We start from the raw sequence: 3,511 nt of genomic DNA on the forward strand, positions 1-3,511 counted from the left end.
CATTTCAACCATTCTCTATTCCAGATCTGAGGTAGCAACCTCAGATCTAACCTCTAGACTCCAAAACACTAATAGATGTGATCTCAATACCCCCAAAAATGAAGAATCTAGACAATAGCAGCTCATGAACGAGAGGTTACCTCCAAAGAATGTCCCAACAACAATGAAACACGAATCCAAGAAAAACCCTTTGATCCAAGCCTCTTCTCCTTCAAGGTTTCTTCAACTAGCACTTCTCCAAGCTCCAATTTGCCCAACAATGATGTTCTTCCAAGAAATTACGGTTTCTGGGGCTCAAGGGGAATCAAAGAGGCTGGGGAGGAAACATAATGTTCTTTATATAGGGCTCATTCCCCGGATTTAGGGTTTTCTTCACCTAACACCTACTCGCCGAGTCCATCTTTGAACTCGCCGAGTAGGCCACCTGACACGCGACCAAAGTCGCGACTCTACTCGCTGAGTCCATCCATGGACTCGCCGAGTCGCCCTTCAAGACTTACACTTTTAGTCTTTCAAGACTTACACTTTTAGTCCTTCAACTCTACTCTTGCTATTCCGGGATGTTACAGCTTTTCGACATAGAGCTCAACATTTATGAAGCACATGTTGCTGTCAAGATTCTTAGATCTGAACATTTAAATGATGAAACATTGGGGAATGAATTCGCTCATGAAGTAGCCATGCTCAGGTAACTTTATTTTTAAAAACTCTATATTAAAACCCTATTAATTGAACTAATAAAAAAGGCTTTATGTGTGTATGTGTGTGAAGGGAGGTTCAGCATGCCGATGTTGTTCGTTTTATTGGTGCATGCATGAAGAAACCTCCTTTGTGCATAATAACAGGTAGAAAACTTCCATTAATTATATACTACATACATTTTGATTGTTTGATAAAATTTACAACATTTTTGGTAATTTTTTTATTATATATTCAGAATACATGCCTGGAGGGAGTCTTTATGAGTACTTACATAAAAACCATAGCATCTTGAAGCTTCCACAGTTAGTGAAGTTTGTTATAGATGTTTGCAAAGGAATGGAGAACTTGCACAACAACAACATAATTCATAGGGATTTCAAGACTGCAAATTTGCTCATGGACACTCAAAATGTAATAACTAGAAAGGCATCAATTACACTTTGACTTATTAGCTTGTTAACTGTTTCTCTCTCTCTCTTTTTTTTTTTTAATTTAATTTTAGGTTGTGAAGGTGGCAGATTTTGGGTTTGCCCGGTTTCTGAGTTAAGGGGTAGTTATGACAGCAGAGACTGGAATTTCATATCCCCATATCTATTTGAATAATCCTGGTAACATTTTCTTTCATGAAATTCCTCTGTTTTGTGTGAAGATTTAGATATTTGACAAATTGAAAGCCAAATTCCTTTATGTTTGAGTGATGAGATCTAACCTATCATTGCAAATGGTAATTTGATAAAAATGTTGCTGAAAATGTACTTATTATTCTTGTATCTGCTCATATTGGACAGGTGTTGACTTCAAGATTTAGATATTTGACAAATGTACTTATTATTCTTGTATCTGCCATGTTGAATCTTTAGCTACAACACTTTCTGAACATCGACAACATTTAGCTAGCATACAGGCATGTTAATGTTAATAATACTCACTGCTTTTCCTTATAATCAAGAATCATATAGTATTTATAGTTTTGCCCTTTGTTATCTTATGCAGGTGCTTGTTAATCAACTAAAAGGTGTTGCCCCCACAATACAAAATTCAATATCAAAACTTAATTAGTGAGGAAGTCAACACTATCTCAGCCAACCTTCCTCAAATGACAAATCACCATGGTAGATCCACCTTGCCCGTTCAACCACAAAGCACCGAAAGAAAAACAATATCTTTTTTTTCTTTGTTGTATATTTTACACACTTTTTTTAAATAGTTAGTTTTATAAAAAAACATTGATGAACAGTAATTCATTATAACTTATATGCAATGATCATATATTTTATTGTTTTTGCAGAGGTATTGATCTACGGTGTTCAGGCTGCATTTTAGCAGAGTTATTGGCTGGGAAACCTATCATGCCTGGTCGAACAGAGGTAATTAATTAATTAATGATAATATAACTTTTTTTTATTTATTTTGAGTTTGTGGGATGTGAAATGACTTTTGATCCTTTGTAATTAGGTGGAGCAGCTTTATAAGATTTTTAAGCTATGTGGTTCTCCTTCTGATGAATATTGGAAAAAATCTAAGCTTCCACATGCAACCATATTTAAGCCACAACAGTCGTATCGAAGATGCATTGCAGAGACATTTAAAGAATTTCCAGCATCTTCTTTACCATTAATTGATACCCTTCTTTCTATTGATCCATCTTAGCGTCTAACTGCAACGGATGCTTTGGGAAGTGAAATGAGTGTTTCGTGTTTATAACAAAATTTCTTATTATCCGTTGCGCATTCTTAGTGTTACTTTTTCGTTATTTATTGTTTTTTTAGTTCTTTACAACAAAACCTTACGCTTGTGATCCTTCAAGCCTTCCGAAATATCCACCTAGCAAAGAGATGGATGCTAAATTACGCGATGAAGAAGCTAGAAGGTGTGTGTTGTGAACTTTCCACCAAGTCAAATTAAAGAAACCATATTATGAGTATTATATGAAATTGTTTTTTTTTGTAGATTGAGAGCTGCTGGTAAATCAAATGTTGATGGTGTAGCAAATGTGTCCCTAATTTCTGGAAGATTTTTTGTGTTAGTTGGAGCAGGAGGTGCTGCAAGAGCATTAGAATTTGGTGCCAAAAGCAAAGGAGCACGAGTTCTGATTTTTAACTGAAACTTTGGTAATTAAACTTTAAAAGATGTGTTTTTTTTAATGTTAATGTTTTGAATCTCTTCTGTTGACTTTATAAAATTCCTAAAACAGAGAGAGCAGAGTCTCTTCCACGAGCAGTTTCAGGGGAGACTTTTCCTATCGAACAGTTGGATGCATATTGCCCTAAAATTGGAATGATTCTTGCAAATTGCTCTGCTATTGGCATGGAATTAGATGTACACCCAACACTCATTGATTTGTGATAAAATGATGAGAGGCCGCCTTGATCATAATGATTTTGTAGATTATAAGCAAACTAAATTTAGTTATCTGTTTGTATATAAATGAATGATCGATCTTGAGTATATACCAGTGATATTTGTTTTGATTATATATACCAACGATATTTGTGTTTATTATAATATCGTTTTGTTTTGGTGATTGAATAATTCAGGTGCAACATGTTTATTTCCTAAACTGGATATTAATTACCTCGACACAAAGGATTATCTTGGTATGTATTTTTTTCCCCTTTTGACCTTTTTATTAGTTTTTTGTGCATATTCACATTGTCCAAGGCATTAAAATATGTTCTATCCTTAAACTTTTGAAGTCTTTTCTTTTTCTATGTTCTTGGCTATTGGGAAATGTTGATTAGTACGATATCACTTATTTTCACTCTAGATCATGTTTTGCTAACCTATTCATTCAAATTGTTGTCTTATG

General features: G+C 34.5%; 1 protein-coding gene across 1 annotated transcript; it reads left to right on the top strand.

The window, feature by feature from the left end:
- Positions 1 to 942: 942 nt before the first annotated feature.
- On the top strand, positions 943 to 2,352 carry LOC145009899 (putative serine/threonine-protein kinase At1g54610). Its single transcript, XM_078968521.1, has 4 exons — positions 943 to 1,113; positions 1,205 to 1,236; positions 1,991 to 2,069; positions 2,158 to 2,352. Exons 1-4 carry the CDS (start codon positions 943 to 945, stop codon positions 2,350 to 2,352), a joined length of 477 nt encoding a protein of 158 aa, XP_078824647.1.
- Positions 2,353 to 3,511: the final 1,159 nt, after the last annotated feature.

Source organism: Lactuca saligna, chromosome 8 (genome assembly GCF_052625555.1).
Source record: "Lactuca saligna cultivar CGN05327 chromosome 8, ASM5262555v1, whole genome shotgun sequence".
NCBI lineage: Eukaryota > Viridiplantae > Streptophyta > Magnoliopsida > Asterales > Asteraceae > Lactuca > Lactuca saligna.

What these genes read in the sequence shown, in the direction of transcription:
- LOC145009899 (XM_078968521.1), top strand. Translation starts at nt 943, where the DNA reads ATGCCTGGAGGGAGTCTTTATGAGTACTTACATAAAAACCATAGCATC. An exon ending in GCAGATTTTGGGTTTGCCCG is followed by an intron (nt 1,237 to 1,990) that starts GTTTCTGAGTTA and finishes TTGTTTTTGCAG; the next exon opens with AGGTATTGATCTACGGTGTT. An exon ending in TCATGCCTGGTCGAACAGAG is followed by an intron (nt 2,070 to 2,157) that starts GTAATTAATTAA and finishes CTTTGTAATTAG; the next exon opens with GTGGAGCAGCTTTATAAGAT.